Genomic DNA, 20,982 nt, shown 5'->3' on the forward strand with positions numbered 1-20,982 from the left:
TACGTAATGTACCTAATAGATATTTGCCCATCCACTCATTACTCGAGAACAATAAGGTGACGATTCCCGTAAGAGTTTGGGCAACCTGTGTGCATTCGCACAGACAAAGGTCAATGGCTGGGTAACCTTTAACTATATATATGAAGATAGTAACTGTTCTCGAAAGAACAGATATCACTGATGACCGTGCATCTTCTCTAGAATAAATGAGTCCTGGTCGAGGCACACATTTTCAGCTGTCCCCATCAAGGTATATCAACAACACCTGTTGGTAGCTGAGGTTTTCAATTCATTATCATTTATTCTAGAGAAAGCAGTGCATTTGCATATCCAAATAAGCCACTAAGTAAGTATTTGACTAAATGAGAGGAATTATGAAACTGGAATTTTTTCATGAAAATAGGCATCTCACCATTCAGTGTATCAATCAAACAGAACCATGAACTTAAACAATTTTCCAATTATCTGTCACATATATAAACCAAATTATAGAAATTAGTAGCTAAATAAACAAACCCCCTGAAAATGCACTTAGTATTATGGACAGCTGCTTTGAAAAGCTTCCCCCAAGCACCTTCACTTTCACAGAAGCGAGCCAAAATAATATCCTAAAAATAGTGAAAAATTTCAAACCTTCAGTTTATGTTGATTACTGTGATATGTCATGTAATTTGTTGAAAGATGTTATTGATTGTGTGATTTATCCCTTAACTTTTTGTATTAACAAATGCCTAGTTGAAAGTAAATTCCCCGACATACTAAAAATTTCTGGAGTTGTGCCCATACATAAAAAAGGGGAAAAGAACTGTCCCACTAGTTACAGACCTATATCCATAACCCCAGTTTTTTCAAAAATTTTACAAGAAATTATGAATGAGCAAGTTAGTGTCTACTTGGGTACGGTTAGACACTGGACTCGCATTCGGGAGGACGACGGTTGAATCCCGCATCCGGCCATCCTGATTTAGGTTTTCCATGGTTTCCCTAAATCACTCCAGGCAAATGCTGGGATGGTTCCTCTGAAAGGGCACCGCCGACTTCCTTCGCCATACTTCCATAATCGATGAGACCAATCACCTCGCTGTCTGGTCTCCTTCCCCAAACAACCCAACCAACCCCTACTTGGGTAAACTAGATATAATTAGTGATAAACAGTTTGAATTTAGGAAAGGTAAATCCACAACAGATGCAATGGACTCCCTCGTAAAATTAGTACTAGATGTGTTCGAGGCTAGGGACTATGCCCAGGCTGCATTTTGTGACCTGAGCAGAGCCTTTGACTGTGTAGAGCATGACACTGTGCTGAATAAGCTAGTTTACTATGGTTTTGATGACAACAGTATAAATCAGTATAAATATGTTCAGGTCTTTCTAGAGAACCGTCAACAAGTTGTGTGCATTGGTAGGGAGAAATCAAATTTGGTTAATGTTAGGTACAGAGTGCCTCATGGGCCGGTGCTTGGACCTTTACTGTTTATACTGATGATTAATTACCTGCCCTTGTTCATAAATTCTCACACAATATTGTATGCTGATGACACAACTTTATACATAAAAACTCTGATCTAGGTGTACTGAAAACACTGACCAAAAATACCCTTGCTCAGTCCTCATTATGGTTCAAAGCTAATGGCTTCTTACTAAATGAAAACAAAACCCAGACACTTTACTTTAGCCTCAAAGAGATTCCTAACTACCAAGAACCAGAAACTGTCAAATTTTTAGGTGTTACTATTGACAATAAATTGACATGGGAACCACACATTAAAAATATATTGGCTAAGCTTGCAAGAGTTATTTATCTAATTAGAAATTTAAAAAGACATTGTTCCACATATTTTGCCTTCTTCCAAAGCATCATCTCTCATGAAATCTTACTGTGGGGTAGTAGCTATCATGTAAATGAAATTTTACTTTTACAGAAGAAAGTAATAAGAATGATAATGGATTCTGATAAAACAGAACATTGTAAACCTCTGTTTATTAAATTGCAGTGTCTTACAGTAGTAAACTTATTCATCTACAATGTTTTATTGTTCATTAGAAACAATTTCTCTAATTTTGTATTGAGAAGTGATATTCATAGCCATAATACTAGAAACAGAACATCTGTAGACGTGCCATATCATAGATTATCAAAATTTCAGAACTCCTACCTAGTTCTTGGACTAACGATGTTTAATAGACTAAGTGCTGACTTTAAAGAACTGCCTGTAAATATTTTTAAAGCTAAATTATACAAGCTACTTGTGAACAATCTGTTTTACACCATTGACGAATTTTTTGAAGACGAAAATACTGTATTCTAATGTGTACCTATTTTATGTAAACCAGTTTACATCAATATAGTAGTTTATGTAGAAATATATGCTCTTGACTTTGTCTATTGCTGTAATCAGCCGAATGACAATAAAATTTTATTATTATTATTATTATTATTATAGATTGTCACCACTCCTAAACATAGCCCTTATAGATTATAAATTGAAACATAATTACCATTTTACTAAACATTTGTTTGGTTGCTTTTATATCCCCTCTCTGGGCAGACAGTACTCAGTTGGCATCCAGAATTCATTCAGGTAAAATCTACGTCTAGAAGGTCTACTCATAGCTATTGCTCATGTAACATCTCCATGATGGAATTTGTATTAACATCTCTGTACAAAAGTTCACACTCAGACTAGAACATGTCAACATATCCACTAGAGAATTTGTGACTCTATAAGGTAATGAATGCAAAAGTGGTGGTCTAATTTAAATCAGTTAATATCTCATGGCAGTGTCTGCTGTGAATGCTTTCTGTAAATTTATCAGACACAGTATCAGTTTGACTCGAAGATGGAAATTTGTACTGTAAACATTGCCACTGTGTAACATGTATTATAAGTTGCAAATAACCTTGGTGCAGTAATATCATGTTGAGAAAATTTGCAATGGTTCGATGAGGGTTATTAATGAGTTTCATAGGAACTGTGGCCTAGTCATCACTGGAAAGAAAATTAATTTGCACAAATGTGGAAATGTGACAAATTCAATCCAAATGTATTGTGTCTATCATTGAACTGTAGAGTTACCAACTAAAGCAATTTCAGGTTATAAGACTTCAGTTCTTTTTGGGCCAGTTGAGGATATGCAGAGACATCACTGGGCATAGTGAAAGGACTCATGAAATTAAAGTAGTACAGCTAGTGAAAATATAGTGACAGTGGGTTCTTAGTAGGAACAGAGGACAGTGTGAAAACTAATACAAGGAAGTGAATGAAAGTGTAATTCAATGCATAGCCTGAAACAAGTGTGACATTGTTAGTATGGCACCAAATTATGTATCAACTAATGAAAAATCAAAGATATGACCACCATACTGGATGGACTTTCTTCAGACAATGAGAAGATGTCAACAAATATATCAACAGCAACAGCTACCAACACTGGAGAAGTAACAGATACGATCAAATAATAGAAATTCCAGGTTGAAATATTTATACTATAAGGAAAAATATTGCTACTCACCATAAAGATGACATGTTGGGTTACAGAAAGGCACGACAAAAAGACTGTTACACATTTAGCTTTTGGACAAAGCCTTCTACTGAAAAGGAAACACACACATATTCATTTATACAATTAAACACACCTCACGCACAAATGACCTCTATCTCCAGCAGCTCAGTCTGGAATGCATTCCAGTCCAAGCTGCTGGAGATAGCAGTCATGTGTGTGTTAGGTTTGCTTGCTTGAGTGAATTGATGTGTGTGTCATTCCTTTCCTGAAATAGGCTTTGGCCAAAAGCTAAATTTGTAACAGTGTTTTCTTTGTGCCTCTTTTCATGTCAGTATGCCATCTTTATGGAAGTATAGGGTAAAGTGTTTCTTCTGCTAGTTTTTGAATGTTGTTTGTCATCTTTTCAAACTGCGTTGTGAAATGATTAAACATAGTGTATTTAATGTGGATGGACAGGGATTAGAAATTAGAGGAGAAAAAGTACTATTTAAAAGTGAGCCCTGCAAGAATACCTGCTTTGAGGATAGGGATCAAGGACTAGGAATTGATGATGAAAAGGGGGTGCTAGTTAAAAATAAGTCTTATGGTGAGAGTGGGATAAAGTGAGAAGAATTAACTTGCTGTGACAAAATGGATGCTAGGCAATTATTGGCAAAATGTCTAGGGCATCACCTATGGAATTCTTGAATGCTAAAGATGATGGAGGTGATATCAAAAGGGTCAGATGGAAGACATGAGCTAATATATTCATCATTTAGGAGCAGAAATTAAAAGTAGTTAAATTCAAAAACGGACAAAAATAATAGTGACATTAAAAACAAGGTTAAAAGAGACATTAATAACTAAAAATCAGATTTGGACAAAAAGATAAATTCAGTAAAAGTCTATTTGGAAAATAAGTTAGAAAAAGTGAATAATGACTTGGAAGTAAAAATAAATACTACAAGCAAAAAATGTGAAACTAGGAAATAGAAAATTACGAAATATTGTGATAAAAGAGTAGAAACAGTTTTTAATTCATGTAAGGAAAAGAATGAAAGATTAGGGAAAATGTGGACTCAAAATAAGAATAAGTTAGAGTCACAAATTGAAACAACAAAGTTAGATATAAATAATATAATAGAAACAACAGAAAAACAAGTAGAAAACAGATGTATGTTAACTACTGAAGAAAAAATAGATGAAACCATAGAAAATATCTGCTTATAAGTTAATCTACATTTGCTTACATTGAAAACCAGATTAGTGTGGTCCAAAGTGTTGAGCATAGTGTATGTAATGTGTCTAATGAAACAGAATTTGTTATTTATAAGAATTTTAACAATTCTGAACCATAAAGTAATGTTCACCAATATGCTTTTACTAGAGAATTTAATGATTTATGTATGAATTGGACAGATATAATGATTTACATAGGAACTGGACAGATGAGAAAGAAACCAGACAAGTGTAAGTAGCGCTCACAGTCTGAGGATTCTTTGGAAATTTGATTATGTTTATAGACAGTTCACCTACAGGTGTCGATGAGCGAGTTTCCAAGTATCAAATTATGAGAGAAATTGCCCTATCATTTGATTGCATTCATGTATAAACTTAAATTTTTTACACCACAAGGTGACCATAGACCTTAATATTTGTCATTAAAATTCAACTTGATACCTCTACTGTTTCTGAGAGAAATGGTTTTAACAGATGGAGAGACGGACAGCAACAAACTGACCTTATAAGGGTACAGACACCTAAACATACCAGTTGCAAGAGGTTATCTAAAGGAAGATGCCTATGGATGGGCAGTTACAGTTACAGAATCTTGCAATTCATGGTAAGGTTTTAAGGAAGCATTTTTGAAACAATGTTAGTCCAGGGATGAGCAGAAAAAGATTTTAAACAAATTTTGGGGTGGTGAAAGGTATGATTTCAGAAGAGGCACTACCAAAGGACTTTGTCACTTCTGGATTACCAAGATTAAATATTTTGATACAGAATTAGGCAATGAATCAATCATAATGGGACTAGAAAACAAACTTCCCCATAGATAAAGCAAGCTGAGGAAGAAATAATGGAAATCCCATATTAGGTTGGATAGTAAATGACTCTAGTGGACTGTGGGATGGTGGAAGAAGCCAATATGACAGACCAGGGGAACTGAAGATTTTTCTGGTTGCAGCTAAATATGCAATTACATAGTGTGTGTGAATGAAAATACAAGTAATTTTAGGTCAGTTTAAGGGAATTTCGTGTTTAGGGATCCATTCATATTTTTGGTTTTTAAAATTTTCACCTTTTATAGAAAAATGGGGGTTGGTAAGTATGATGTATCTTTGGAGACGTAATGAGACCTTTGTTTCTCTTCAAGTTTTCTGGCATGGACTTTTTGAATATTTACTTGTGTTTGTATATGTCAGTAAAATTTCATAATTGTTTATGGTGCTCATCAGTGAGTAAATAAACAGTCATAGCATCCTACAAAGCAGGAATCACAACACTATGGATATGAGAAAAGCTTTGCACCATAGTGGTATTTATTTATCTTGAAGAAGTGCTAGTCAGGAAGATCTGAAACAATAAAGGGGTAATACAGAGATGTGATGAGAAAGTATTAATAAACAGAAGTTAAGAAAAAAAAGTGTGCCTGCGAGAATTGCATGCAAAGTTGAAAAGTTGAACCCCGATATAAAACTTAACCTGCAATTGTTACTATTGAAAATAGAAATACTATGCTATTTGAAATAAAAATAATAATAATAATATAGACAAAGACTAACAAAAATAGTGAAAACAGAATTGACAGCAAGAAACAAGACAAAAGCTATAAATACTTATGCTATACCAATATTGACCTACTCATTTGGAGTAGTGAAATGGAGTAACACAGACCTAGAAGCACTCAATACACTTACACACTCACAATGCCACAAATATAGAATACATCACATACATTCAGCAACAGAAAGATTCACATTAGGCAGAAAGGAAGGAGAAAGGGGATTCATCGACATAAAAAACCTACATTATGGACAGGTAGACAATTTAAGAAAATTCTTCCTAGAACAAGCAGAAACTAGCAAAATACACAAAGCAATCACTCATATAAATACATCGGCTACACCACTGCAATTTCATAACCACTTCTACAACCCTTTAGATCACATAACATCAACAGATACGAAGAAAGTAAATTGGAAAAAGAAAACACTACATGGCAAGCACCCATATCATCTAACACAACCACACATCGATCAAGACGCATCCAACACATGGCTAAGAAAAGGCAATATATACAGTGAGACGGAAGGATTCATGATTGCAATACAGGATCAAACAATAAACACCAGATATTACAGAAAGCATATTATTAAAGATCCCAATACCACAACAGATAAATGCAGACTTTGCAAACAACAAATAGAAACAGTAGATCACATCACAAGTGGATGTACAATACCAGCAAATACAGAATACCCCAGAAGACATGACAATGTAGCAAAAATAATACATCAACAACTTGCCATAAAACATAAACTAATAAAACAACACGTTCCCACATACAAGTATGCACCACAAAATGTACTGGAGAATGATGAATACAAATTATACTGGAACAGAACCATTATAACAGATAAAACAACACCACATAACAAACCTGACATCATACTCACCAATAAAAAGAAGAAATTAACACAACTAATCGAAATATCCATACCCAATACAACAAATATACAGAAGAAAACAGGAGAAAAAATTGAAAAATACATCCAACTGGCTGAGGAAGTCAAGGACATGTGGCATCAGGATAAAGTTGACGTTATACCGATTATACTATCAACTACAGGAGTCATACCACACAATATCCACCAGTACATCAACGCAATACAGCTACATCCAAATGTATATATACAACTACAGAAATCCGTAATTATTGATACGTGTTCAGTAACCCGAAAGTTCCTAAATACAATGTAACATATACCATACAGTTAAAAGGAAGTCACACTTGATGAAGGTCCGCGTCACTTTCCATTTTTAACCAGACCTAAGGTCCGAGAAAAATAGAAATAATAATAATAATGGTAAGGAAAAGAACATAACACCACATAATACATTAACTACTGGTGGAAATAAATGAATGTGAACATGTTTCTAAAGATTTCCCAGTCATACACAGAGAACTGGATGTCACATGGTGTGAGATCAGCTGAACTGTAGTGCAAAATGTGGCTGGCCGCACATGTGGCACTTGAAAGAATGGGAAAAGACAGTGTATGTCAATCAGTGAGCCATTACAGTGCACTGTGGTGGTGTTCATCACTGCAAAATGGCACTAAGACAACATCTGGATGACTTCGCATGGGGAAGAATCATTGGGAAAGCAGGAAAGTGGAAGAAGAACAAAGTGTAATGAGTGCAATACAAGAGTTTCATATTGCTCACAGCATTGTTGCACTAGCATGGGGAGCGTTCAAAAAGACAAACACTTGTGTCTAAAGGAGAGGAGGTGGTTGACAGTGGTCAATTACAGAAGCAGAGACTGCTACATTGTGCAACAGGCAAAAAGAGACCCATGCCAAACAGCAGTTGCAATTGCAACTGCATTTAACAGGGGGGCTCTTTGACCGACAACCAGTACATTGCGTTCTGTTGACACATACACATACATCAGTAACACGGTTCATGACGGTGCCAAGAGAATAGGCACTAGACCAATGTGAGGTGGAGTCGCAGGCTTCTTTTGGATGGGAGCAGATTCAGTCTAAGTCGTGATTCTGGACATACCCTCATATTGCAAGGGGCAGGAACATGTAATGCACCTGAGAACATTCTGAAATATGATTGTTTTGGTGGTGCTGGTGTTATGGTCTTGGGGAGGCATATTTTTGTATGGACATACTGACGAAATCTTTAAATATGGGCCAGTTGCTGATCATTTTTATTATGATACTGGTACTCCTTCTCCATGTACATCTTTTCAGAGGTGCATTTGACCCTGACTTCATTTTTTATGGATCACAGTGTGCTACTGCATCGAAAAGCACAGGAGGAGAAGCTCTTTGAATGAGAGGATATTCATCAATAGACTGATCAGCCCCTTCCCCTGACTTAAATATCCTCAAGCACATGTGGGATGCATTAAGAAGATGTATTGTAGCATTAAAACATGCACCAATTACTGTATATTAGTTGTCAACTGTGCTGGTGGAAGAATGGAATGCCCTACCACAAGAACTCTTTACCAGCCTTGTGGCCAGCATGGGGCATGTTGCAGAGCAAGCATTGCTGTCCATGATGATCACATACCCTATTAAGGACTATTTTCTGCCTTTTTTAAGTTCCAGGGGACCATTATAAATCATGGTGACTTCAGTGTAATTATTTTCTTTGATTTAAAGTGTATTCTCTGTTTGCTCATTGCACGTGTCTTTCAGTTAACTTCTGTATTAAACTGTAGCAGTTCTTATTATGTGTGGTCAAAGTTTCATTGAGCTGTGTTACTTAGCAGCAACATGTCAAGTGAAAGTTACTTTCATCCTTAAGTCTTACACACCAGTATATATTTAGTGCAGACATTTGTAGAACTTCACAGTTCGGACATAAAATTACTTCAAGGGAATGGTTAACTACACTCCTGGAAATGGAAAAAAGAACACATTCACACCGGTGTGTCAGACCCACCATACTTGCTCCGGACACTGCGAGAGGGCTGTACAAGCAATGATCACACGCACGGCACAGCGGACACACCAGGAACCGCGGTGTTGGCCGTCAAATGGCGCTAGCTGCGCAGCATTTGTGCACCGCCGCCGTCAGTGTCAGCCAGTTTGCCATGGCATACGGAGCTCCATCGCAGTCTTTAACACTGGTAGCATGCCGCGACAGTGTGGACGTGAACCGTATGTGCAGTTGACGGACTTTGAGCGAGGGCGTATAGTGGGCATGCGGGAGGCCGGGTGGACGTACCTCCGAATTGCTCAACACGTGGAGCGTGAGGTCTCCACAGTACATCGATGTTGTCGCCAGTGGTCGGCGGAAGGTGCACGTGCCCATCGACCTGGGACCAGACCGCAGCGACGCACGGATGCACGCCAAGACCGTAGGATCCTACGCAGTGCCGTAGGGGACCGCACCGCCACTTCCCAGCAAATTAGGGACACTGTTGCTCCTGGGGTATCGGCGAGGACCATTCGCAACCGTCTCCATGAAGCTGGGCTACGGTCCCGCACACCGTTAGGCCATCTTCCGCTCACGCCCCAACATCGTGCAGCCCGCCTCCAGTGGTGTCGCGACAGGCGTGAATGGAGGGACGAATGGAGACGTGTCGTCTTCAGCGATGAGAGTCGCTTCTGCCTTGGTGCCAATGATGGTCGTATGCGTGTTTGGCGCCGTGCAGGTGAGCGCCACAATCAGGACTGCATACGACCGAGGCACACAGGGCCAACACCCAGCATCATGGTGTGGGGAGCGATGTCCTACACTGGCCATACACCACTGGTGATCGTCGAGGGGACACTGAATAGTGCACGGTACATCCAAACCGTCATCGAACCCATCGTTCTACCATTCCTAGACCGGCAAGGGAACTTGCTGTTCCAACAGGACAATGCACGTCCGCATGTATCCCGTGCCACCCAACGTGCTCTAGAAGGTGTAAGTCAACTACCCTGGCCAGCAAGATCTCCGGATCTGTCCCCCATTGAGCATGTTTGGGACTGGATGAAGCATCGTCTCACGCGGTCTGCACGTCCAGCACGAACGCTGGTCCAACTGAGGCGCCAGGTGGAAATGGCATGGCAAGCCGTTCCACAGTACTACATCCAGCATCTCTACGATCGTCTCCATGGGAGAATAGCAGCCTGCATTGCTGCGAAAGGTGGATATACACTGTACTAGTGCCGACATTGTGCATGCTCTGTTGCCTGTGTCTATGTGCCTGTGGTTCTGTCAGTGTGATCATGTGATGTATCTGACCCCAGGAATGTGTCAATAAAGTTTCCCCTTCCTGGGACAATGAATTCACGGTGTTCTTATTTCAATTTCCAGGAGTGTATGTTACTGATATAGACAGTCATCAGAATCTATCTCTTCTGTTAATTACTATTGCATTCATTGCTCCAGTAACATCACAGATTAGTTGATCTTAAAACTTGCAATTAACAGGTTTCACCTTTTAACAAAATACAGTGCTAGAAGGCAGACTGAACACATAACTTAAAAATCAAGGATGGTTTAAAATTTCCAGATTCCAGTGGCCTCATTACAGTGTTCCTTCTATTACTGATGACTTCAAGTACAAGAGATATAAGGAACTAACCTCCATTTTGATTTAGTATGGAATGTAGTTGGGGTAACAGAACAGTCACTACACTGAATTGCACAGTAGGTCACTGTGCTTAGTTAGAGCTGTGATGTTGAAAGAGACACCATGCTTCTCACTCACCTATAGCTGTCATTCAAAATTCACATTGCAAATGAAAATACCAGAAAATATTAAATCTATTCCATAATATGGTTTTCATGTGGTAAAAGTCTTGGGGCTGTTGACATTCACTGCAAAATTTGTGCTTATATGAACCAAATATGATGAGTGAATGTGTTAAGAATCAGTGGTGTGGTTTGTTAAAACACAGTGTGGAATGTTCGTGAAGATTATAGGCATGACCCTCCAACCGTAGTCAGCAATGGACTGGCATGGAAAATTGATACAAAAGTGAAAAAACTGGTGTGTAATGATACTTTCACTGACAGACAACTTTCTGATTATTGTGTTATTCATGATATAATGGGTAAAAAGTTAGAGTACCACAAGTTCTGTGCTTATTGCCTTACAAAACTCCTTTCTGAGAACCCTCAAATTCAACAGATGACTGCCTCACATGACTTTCCTTTTTCATTCTAGTGTGGAATATGAAGATCTACTGAACAAATTCATGACAGATGATGAGACATGGTTACCTATGCTAAAGCAGAGACAAACCAGCGATCAATGGTAATGGGGTCATACCACCTCACTCAACAAATCAGAAAATCTTGCCATGTGCTGCTAACCAATAAAGGAACAACTATAACTGGACTGGAAGGAATATTCATCCTTAAGCGTACTGTGAGACATTAAGAAAATTTGTGGTGATTATGCGAAAAAGCAACATAAACATATAGTTTTAAGATTTTTCCAATAAATTTTCTTTAATTAATCCAAAATTTTATTTATAACACAACAAGTTGCTTTCTGGGTAGCCCTCACATAAAGTAACTGCTAGAATAGTTAAGCACAAAAGTAGTAGTAGTAGTACTGCCAAAATTATCTCCTATTTTAAATACCTCTTCTATAACATACTAAATAATAACCAACTGAAAAGCTTCTTGTGCTTGATAATGAAAATGAACCATCAAAACTTGTAGCAATAATCAACATTTTCATAACAGTTGATGATCATACAACATGATTTTGACAGAATTATATGTATTTATGGAATTGTTTTTTCACTCTCTATGTGAATGGAGAGCTGCATCAAACCAGTCTCAGGACTGAAGACCACACTTGCAAAGATAGCCCTAAAAGAGCAAAGAAGTGGTAAAATATTCTAGAATAGAGATAATTTTTCCTAAGAATATGATCATACACAACATATTCACAGTTACTTGCATTGCGTTTACCATTACAGACAGTGTTCATCATGAAGCAGATTTTCTAGAGCCAGAGGTTTTGCATTATTTCACATGAAGATTCCTATTGCTTCCAGTTGAACAGGAAATATGTCAAGTTCAAACAGGTGCTCTAGCTGACTGCTGTCTGTTTATTTTATGGCTGCTTTTGATACAATCAGATACAAAAATCATCACAAATGCTTGTATCTTATCATGCTTCAAAGGGTTCAAAAATGCAAAGGAGAGCAAGATTGTTAAAAAAAATTACCACTATTTTTAAATGCATAGAAATGAAACATTCAGATTTATAATACTGAATTACGTATAAAACTTGCTTTGTATTTATTAGTATGAAAGCAAGTTTTATGTTCTAACAGGATAAAACTATTAGAAGGATATGGAAAGGTTTGAAGATAATGAATGAATTTAATGTAACAGGAATATCGATAATTTTAAGTTGGTAAGTAGAACATATAAATTAGCAACAGTGAAATACATGTTTCACTGTGTAACAAGGAAAAAATTACTGTCTGCGGCCTCTTATATGAAAGGGATACGTTTTACTGACAAACTTGCAGTGACTCATACATAATCATCATTACACATGAGGAAGGAAAAGATTTGCTGCTCTATTTTCTGAAACAAATAATACACATCTGGTTTTATTTTGACATAAAAAAGTAAATCAATCCTCATCCTGAAGGTTGTTACAGACACCACAATGCCTTACTAGGAATGATCCTGATTGGTAACTGATAGTTACCAACCATGCACAGGCAGGGTGACAACTCGAGCGAGCGACCAAATGATGTAAATTGCCCTGAAGATGACCCCATTGTGGGTTGAAACTGGTTGGCGGCAAAATAAATAATACAATTGTGACTGTCATTTTGAATAATTGATTATAAGTAAATTATCACTGTTTATCTCCATACGACTATGTTGTCTAAAATTTTCTGTTGAATAAATTTAGAAAACTGGGATCTGCTGCAGACTGGGCAATAGATCTGCTGACATATTTGTATTTTTCACGTACACATTACGAGAATAATGTAAGTGAGATTAGAGTGCATCCACAATCATACATACAGTCCTTTTCTCATGCACACCTTACACAAATGCATTAGGCCTTGAAGTGGTTAATATTAATATCATGAATACTTGAATACTCTGCTGGGTACTGTAGTGCGACATGTGGAGTACGAGTACATAAGTACTCCAGTTGGTTAGTTGACTGTTCTTCCACAGATCATTTTACTATGATGTTAGACATGTGAGCTTAATACAGAAATTAAACATAATTGTACGTTAAGAAACATCCATGCACATAATTACTTACAGGTCTAGTTAATTTCAGATTAATGTTGCACTATTTGTTCACATATCATCATGAGTCACTCACACATAATTTCAGATGACTTCAGATCCATGGTGGTCTCCCTGCCTCTCCATTATATTTTTTGTACAGTCCCATTTGTCTGTCTGAAAGACTGAATCAGTGTTTCTCCATAATGAGATGAACTCAGGAAGCTGAGACCAGGTTATTATTTTCCATCATATATCTTGGTCATACAATGTTCTGATAACATACATTATACTCTGAAAACATCCTCACTTTGCTTTAATTAACTGCACAGTATATACTATTTGAGAGTTATGCTTTAACTGTATTTTAGAACATGTTGGTTTTAGTTATCTCTTTCTTTTCATTTGACAATTCAATTCCCAGGTAGATAATCATGTTATGAGATTTTTGTTTAATTTTTCTCCTTAGATGTAAGTCAAGTCTGGCTCTTGTTCTATGATCAAAAGTAGAGCAGTTATTGCAATAATTAGTTTTCTTCTCAATTTGGCAAATGGATTGGTAGTCGCATAGTGACCTTAGCAACCAACCTACCAGTCACGTACGGTGAAATATAATTAGCGAGTGATAGCATTAAGATTACTTTCTTTTTTTTATAACTGCATGACACATGCTTCTCTATTTTGGTATGGCATTATATATGTTAAGTTATTGTGAAATAAAAGTAGGTTATTCAAAACAGTGTTTGATTCAGTCACAGCAGATGTCTACTTACCCTATGAGGTAAAAATTCTACAGATCTATCAGATGGTGCAATTGTAATCTCTTACTGTTTAAACAGATTTTTGCAATTGACTAAGTTATTGTTTTTAATGACCCGTTTTTGTAGTTTGAATGTACTGACCATATTTTGTGCACTTAATGGCAAAAAAGGATACCATAGCTAAAGACTGAGAGCATATATGAATAGGTGCAACTATTATGACATATCATGCTGACCACATTCTCTTTGGTAGTATTGTTGTGTGCCCACTGCACTACAGTTACTGTTCGTTTCTAAAATATCTATGTTTGCTACATATTCTATGGAATTATCATATCATTTTAATGTGATTATCAGTTTTGCTCTTCAAACTGTAAATTACACAGTTTCCTTTCTTTATGTTACTTATTGACTAACTGTGAAGATCCCTTACACTTCCATTAGCTGTAGACAAGGTGTGCTTTATTCTGTATCAAGTTTAATGGATTCATGAAGCAAAGTTGTGTGTCTGGGGGGCACACGCGCGCATGTTTGCCCATATATGCATAATACATCTTTTCTTTCCTCAGTGACATCCACAAAGAATAACATGCTGATAAGCCAAAAGATTATGACCACTGCCCACCATACAACTGAACGCTGCCTGGTGGCATTACGAGTATATGACACTGTAAAGAAAGTATGTAAGTTGAGCAGAGAAAAATGGGGAAACATTCTAGCTATGATACAATTGCAAATGAGCAAATCCACTGACCTTAGAAACTTTGAGTATGGGCAGATAGGAATGGTCTGACACCTGGAATGAGCATTGCGCAAATGATGAAGCTGCTCATCTGTTCCCATGCTGTCTTGAGCATCTAAGAGAAGTGATTAGAGGGTGGTGAAACCACAAGTAGGTGACAAGGTGCTGGACATCAACACCTCATCATATACTGTAGAAGATTGAGGCTCACCTTCTCTGTAAAGCAGGATAGGCAGTGATCTGTGGCAGATCTGATGACAGATCACAATGCTGTTGCAGCTAGAAGTGTTTTGTAGCACACTGTTTGGTACACTGCAGAGAACACCCACATTTCCATGTTGACCCAACAACATTGTCAATTATGATTGCTGTGGGCACAGGGCCATCAAGATTGGACCATGGACCAAATTGGAAATGTGTTGCCTCACCAGACAAATCATAGGCTGGTAGGGGCAATATTATGCTACGGAGGATATTCCCTAGGGCTTCCATGGGACTAATGGCAGTAATCAAAGCCACCAAGATAGCTGTGGAATACATGAATATTACTGGAGATCACCCGCACCCCTTCATGCTCAATGACTTCATGGCATTCCCGTCTGGATAACTGTCCATGTCACAAGGTCAGAATCATGCTACAATTTTTTGAAGAGAGTAATAGTGAACACATGTTCGTATCTTGGCCACCAAATTCACCTGAACAGCTACTAGCACCACACCCACAAACCACCAGGAATTGTGTGGCATGTGACATGTGTATCTGGTGACATATACATAAAGAAATCTACCACAGACTTGTCAAATCCAGGTGATGCTGATTCACTACTATATTGCATTCAAGGGATGAACAGACTCTCTGCTAAGCAGCTGGTAATACCATTTTGGATCATCAGTATAGTTCCAATATGCTGTTTAAACATCCACTGATTTTATTAATTATATGACATTAATTACAACTTTTCATTTTTTGAATACATAGAAGCTGGAAATTGTTCTCACATGTTAAAATTACACAAAACACTGAGCTACATTTTCTAAAATAAAATTTATTTATCCTTTCATTGTTGATCTACACTAGAGGATGAACAAAGACAATGTAAAATAAGTTTTGGAAATCATTAAAGTATTGGACACATTAGCCATAGAGCACACCAACACAGAACACTAATCAACATTGCTGAAGCAAATGATAATGAGTTTCTTTCTGCTATACTAGACTAGACATACACAAAGATAATGTTTTGGATCATCAGTATAGTTCCAATATGCTGTTTAAACATCCACTGACTTTTATTAAATATATGACATTCATTACAGCTTTCCATATTTTTGAATTCATAGCTGATGTCAATTGTTCTCACATGTTAACAAAACAGAAAACACTGAGCTACATTTTCTAACACAAAAGTTATCTTTTAATTGTTGATCTAGACTACAGGATGAACAAAAAAATGTAAAATACATTTTAGAAAATCATTAAAGCAATGTACACATTAATTATAGAGCACACCTACACAGAACACCAATCAACATTGCTGAAGCAAATGACAATGAGTTTCTTTCTGTTATACTAGACTAGACATACACAAAATATGTTTACAGTATGTTTGTTTCTGTTATACTAGATTAGACATACACAAAATATGTTTACAGTAAGTGTCTTTCTGTCATACTAGACTAGACATACACAAAATATTTTTACAGTAAACTGTAAATGCAAACTACATTAAACAGTCTGACAAGTTAGATCAGCTCTGCAGGACAGAATTTATAGAATCAGATGTTACATGAAAATTTGTTCCTCACACTCAGGTACACAGAAGTAGGAGTATATAAGTGGGAATGTAAAAGTAAGATCCATGGGGCTTCCATAATTACTATCCTAAATCCTTATATCATGCTGCTGCCTTCATTTGTAGGTACAGAATAACTGTGTTAACACAATTCATTTTCACAAAATGACATACCTTGTAAAACAAAAATTGTAAGACCACATAACAACAACAGAGCATTGATAACTACTGTGTGTCACAGAAATTCCATTTCACACACATGAAGCATAGCAACATAAAGGCAGTAAATTGTAGGAAGCATTTTTTTCTGATTTTAAGTTCAAAAGACTCAATAAATATAAAAATGTTGCTACGGACAAATTTTTGCCCTGTGTGTTATATTATTAGAAATATTCAAATGTTACATATTCATATAAAATACACACTTTGCAGATAAAGTCAAAGATAAAACAGACATTCCACCCAGTAAGGATCAAACAATGGGTGCACAATTTCTTCTTGTTATCACAACTAATATCATAAAAGTAACAGAGATGCAAACACCAACTAATTTTATACACCAGACATGACTTTCAGTGTTCATTCCTATTAAGAAACAACTTTTTTTTAATAAATCATACCGTATAAATGTTAAGAGCTAACTAACATGGAGCAGGAATGCAGTATGGTGTTGAATGCGTAGAGCAGGTAGTGCAGATCTGTACACAAACTGAACAGTGGGACATATAGCAAATAACTGGAGCAGATAACTAACCTAACAATTATTTCCTTCTGTGATTTTGGTGTAGGTTCATCTGCCACTTTACTATATGTGTTGCCTTGGTCTTAAACTGGTCCTTGCTATAAATTTATGAGTTGGTTTTCAGATTATAAACTTGTTCATACAGGACCCATGTTGTTCACTGATAACTTCAAAACAATTACTTTACTACAGTATTATGACTGTGATCTCGTCATTTCTATTAGTAGGCTCATACATAAATGTAAAGTGGTCCCATGGTAAATCGCTGTTACCTTTACCAACATAATCTGAACATTAAAGTATAGAGTGATAAACAGTGTTGCACAAGAATACTGCAGGCTTGACTGAGAGTGAATTTAAATAATATTCAGCAGTCTACATCTATATCTACACCTACATGTAAGAAATAAATATATCCATAAAATAACATCAAGACACTAAAATTTACTTGACTTAGTCATACTACATGTGCTGGCACACTACAACATCAAAACATCAATTACTACATACATACAAGGTATATGATGTATTTTAATAAACATTAAGGTACAGATATTTGATACAACAATTTCATGCATGGCTGTCTTAATTACTTGTTTCCAATTGGCACATATATTTGCATTGCAATTAATTGTTTTAAATACACAACCATAATCTGTCCATGATTATGATATGATATAATACAAGTTAAAGCTTTTCAAGGATCTGTTATTCAGATCCTAGACATAATACTGTAATTGGTAAGATTAGTCATGGACTGACATTTATAAAACACCAAGATTTGTCATTTCTTTTACCACACACTATAGAAAATGGTGAATGATGACACTTACTAAGCCATGAAGAATCACTGTTTAAGTGACCATGTAAAAGGTGTTATCTACTGTACCTATGTTCTGCACTAATGCTTGTAGTCATTACTTTTAGCCCAGATCACATAAAAATCATATTGACTGACTACTGCCTTTGGCAGGGAACCCTTGTCAGTTAATGGCCGTCCACTTACTTGTGCACATTTGACTAGGGTCTTCTGTTCTCTAGGCAGATGTGCAAATCACTATGTCACCCTGGCACAGTGGCTTTGCACAACCGCACAGACTACCTCCCTCCTCAAGCCAAAGTCCTACTCATACCTCAGCCCTGCTGGTACTCCTCCCACAGTCAAGCAGCATTGTAGAGGCTCTCCATCCTCAGCATTGAATAAAACAGAGGATCCTGCCTAAACTCAGACATAGGTGCTTCAATCAAATGAAACTGTACGGTTCCAGAGAACTTTTCAAGTCCTAAAAATCTACTATGCATATATGCAGACTGAAGCAATGGCCATATTAGATGTTTAAGACTTGAAATGTCTCTGGAATGATGTAGTTTTACCTGGGACATTCCATGTCAACTAACTTAGGTCTTCCTGCTTGACCATCACTGATTTTGAAAAACAAAATTATGTGAACATTCTCACATATCCCTGATATACATTGGTAAAGTTTAACATTCATCAAAGCAATACTGGACAGGACATAGTCACTTGCTTAACTCCATGCGCGACTTTGAGCAGAGCGAGTGTGAACTTCTATCGACTTTGAGCTGTTATATCTCAGGCAATAATTTGTTGGATGAAATGAATTGGGCCAGCTTGTACAACTAAGTGCTCATTTTAGAATAATAATGAAAAGAATTTTACGATACACATTTGAAATTTCTTCAAGTGCCGATGTTTTTGGGGTATTTTGACTACAATTTTCTGGCTAAATATGGCTTGTAAAATTCTTTTCATTATTAACGTTTACAGTTGTACAACTTGGCCAAATTAAAATTCACCAGAAATTCATGGTCACCCTGCTCAAAGTCATGCATGGAGTCAAACATGTGACTATATCTTAGCCACTGCTTTGATTACTGTTAAATGTTCATCGGAGACTTACATGAATATCTACATCAAATTTCATCCAAATCTTTGATGGTTAAGCAGGAAAATGTTCTGAAATTTGGCAGTGTGACATGGAATGACCCTTCAATTATTATGCGATCTGGGCGTTTATGATTTGTTGCAGAAAGCAATGCTGCAACATTTTTTTACAGTTTGGAGAGGTAGGAAGTCTTAAAATAACCATAAAATTATAATATCTGCAACTTGTAAAAAGTTTTTTTCTCCAATAAGATGTCACAGTACCATTATTTTTAAAATTTCAAGTGTGTTGTAAGATTTTATTTAACACAGAAAGTGTTGCTACATGGCTAGTACTGATGCAAGGGTGAGAAAAAAATTAAGCCTTCTAACACAATTAGTTACATCATTATAAAGTACTGATTTGTTCAAAATAAGGTACATTGTTGCAGTTAAATAATAGTTAACATAACACAAATGTTAACAAGTTTCATATTTTAGAGATGCCATATTCCATTATGGGCCTGAAGTCTATTGGTCTACCTATGTCTAAAACATGATACATAATCCAAACAATATTCTATGTAACACAACAGGTCAAATATTAATATCAGATTATATTTCAAAAGTTGATCACATGTAGATTAAATATACACTGGCCCATTTTCACATGATTGAAATTGTACTGCTGAAAACAGTTTCTTCCTGAGAAATGATATGATATAGGTATTTTCACTCACAGTTTAGGAGCAAGTGTGAAACATGATGAAACACAATGAAAATATATTCTACATCAGATACATGCACATATTTTTGAAGAAAGTGTAAAAAGGCTGGTTGAAGAAATTAGTCACTGACAATGGATTTCACTACATGTAACGAATGTCAGGTAAAATAATATTATCTGGTAGAAGGAGAATGTGAGGCGGACATTAATATTTTTCACATATAAAAATGCAATGCCTGAGATGTGATAAGTGTCAGAAAAAGGATTCACTGACGTCTGAACCTCCAAATACTGAATTTGAAGTCTGGGCCTTAAACACTTAGATCAGGTGACAGATATAAAAGTTAGCAAAATAAATACAAAAATATAAATAATGAAATGAATTAGGAAATATTTTATCACTTTACAAAACTGAATAGATGAATGAAAATGTAAGTGATTCGATATAAGTCAACAAATCTATTGCTAACACAGCCCAGTACTATAACAACACTATATGCCCTGACCACAGTGTGTTATCTGTGTAGCGTGTAATAAAAATCATGAAAATTCTGTGATCAACACAAATAGTGTTAGTACAGTTCAACTAAATGGTAGTGCTGCCCCATAGAGCATTTATGCAACATATAACAGCCCAATACATATGCTAAGATTCTGGTACATAACATAAATTACATCCACTGCATGTTTCACTTCTTATTTGTATTCAAGAACATCTTCCTTATTTTTCTCGCAATTACAGTAATATACACATTTCTTTTTTTAGAAAGTAGACATTTCAAGATTTGCATTTTGCTTTGTGAGAAACTCTTTGACTTGCAAGTACTGTGCTTTGTAATCATCCTGCAACAAAGAAACAGGAAAGATTGATACGGATGGAAAT

The 20,982-nt window shown here is 36.5% G+C and overlaps 1 protein-coding gene across 4 annotated transcripts in view; it reads right to left on the minus strand.

Moving 5' to 3' along the window:
- Window positions 1–15,950: 15,950 nt before the first annotated feature.
- Window positions 15,951–20,982, minus strand: part of LOC126470515 (constitutive coactivator of peroxisome proliferator-activated receptor gamma-like) — a 750,708-nt gene continuing 745,676 nt past the window's right edge. For 3 of the 4 annotated variants that reach the window (XM_050098425.1, XM_050098426.1, XM_050098424.1), the window contains one exon: window positions 15,952–20,942. In XM_050098425.1, coding sequence (XP_049954382.1) covers window positions 20,862–20,942 — 81 coding nt within the window. In that variant the 3' untranslated portion in view covers window positions 15,952–20,861. Of the gene's footprint in view, window positions 20,943–20,982 lie in introns of all 4 variants that reach the window. The other variant, XM_050098423.1, reaches the window with a different exon arrangement.

Source organism: Schistocerca serialis, chromosome 3, assembly GCF_023864345.2.
Source record: "Schistocerca serialis cubense isolate TAMUIC-IGC-003099 chromosome 3, iqSchSeri2.2, whole genome shotgun sequence".
Lineage (NCBI taxonomy): Eukaryota > Metazoa > Arthropoda > Insecta > Orthoptera > Acrididae > Schistocerca > Schistocerca serialis.